This window comes from Octopus bimaculoides, chromosome 24, assembly GCF_001194135.2.
Source record: "Octopus bimaculoides isolate UCB-OBI-ISO-001 chromosome 24, ASM119413v2, whole genome shotgun sequence".
Taxonomy (NCBI): domain Eukaryota; kingdom Metazoa; phylum Mollusca; class Cephalopoda; order Octopoda; family Octopodidae; genus Octopus; species Octopus bimaculoides.
This window is the reverse complement of record NC_069004.1, coordinates 11,932,901-11,933,743: the sequence shown is the minus strand read 5'-3', so window position 1 is coordinate 11,933,743 and position 843 is coordinate 11,932,901. Positions and strand designations below refer to the sequence as shown.

General features: G+C 34.0%; 1 protein-coding gene across 1 annotated transcript in view; it reads left to right on the top strand.

The window, feature by feature from the left end:
- The first annotated feature begins 21 nt into the window (after positions 1-21).
- The window catches only part of LOC106879977 (proto-oncogene tyrosine-protein kinase ROS), a 330,537-nt gene continuing 329,715 nt past the window's right edge, over positions 22-843 (top strand). The window contains exon 1 of the mRNA XM_052976515.1: positions 22-653. Within this exon, the coding sequence (XP_052832475.1) occupies positions 174-653 (480 nt within the window). The 5' untranslated portion in view covers positions 22-173. The remainder of the gene's footprint in view (positions 654-843) is intronic.

The following is an 843-nucleotide window of genomic DNA, read 5'->3' as shown; positions in this document are numbered from 1 at the left end:
GAGAGAGAGAGAGAGAGAGAGAGAGAGAGAGAGAGAGAGAGAGGGTGAAAAATAAGTAAACGCGAAAACGGTCAGAAGCCGAGTGGAATGATGTTGGGAAGCTAATAATGCCTGCTGCTACACCAGTCTGTAGTACTGCAAGACATAGTAAGAATTGGTAGTAAAAGAACACGATGGTGATCGCAAACTGTCCAAACATCACCTCTGTCACTGTTAAGAAAACGAAAGTCAAAAACACCATCGGCATCGTTACTACCAACATCAACAACAACAACAAGAAGAACAACAACAACACAGATAGTATTACTACTAATAATAGTTATAACAACAACAATAATAATAACAGTAATAATAATAATAATAATAATAATAATAATAATAATAATAATAATAATAATAGTCATAATTCTAGCCATTTTCATAGGCGTCGTCATACGCCAAACAGCAATGACAACATCAATAAGTGTAGACTTGAAAGCCGCTGTCTCAAAGATCGCACGAGAAGCAAATCCAAATCTTTGTTACATTCTATGGGACTTCTTTATTACAAGGCTCTGTTCATTAACATCATAATAACACTGGAAATTATACAAGTCGGATGTTATTCGGATATCAACACGGAATGTCATCTTAGCTGCCAGACATACAGCGAGGTAAGAATTTTTTATGATTGATCGTAATAACAATTATTACTATATATATATATATATATAGTCTACGTTTTGTTTGCAATGTCCTGTACCCAGATATGCACCTATACATACAGGTGGATGTCGGTATGCACATACCTGTACGTATATATGCATATACTCATTTACTATTTGTTTATATATATATATATAT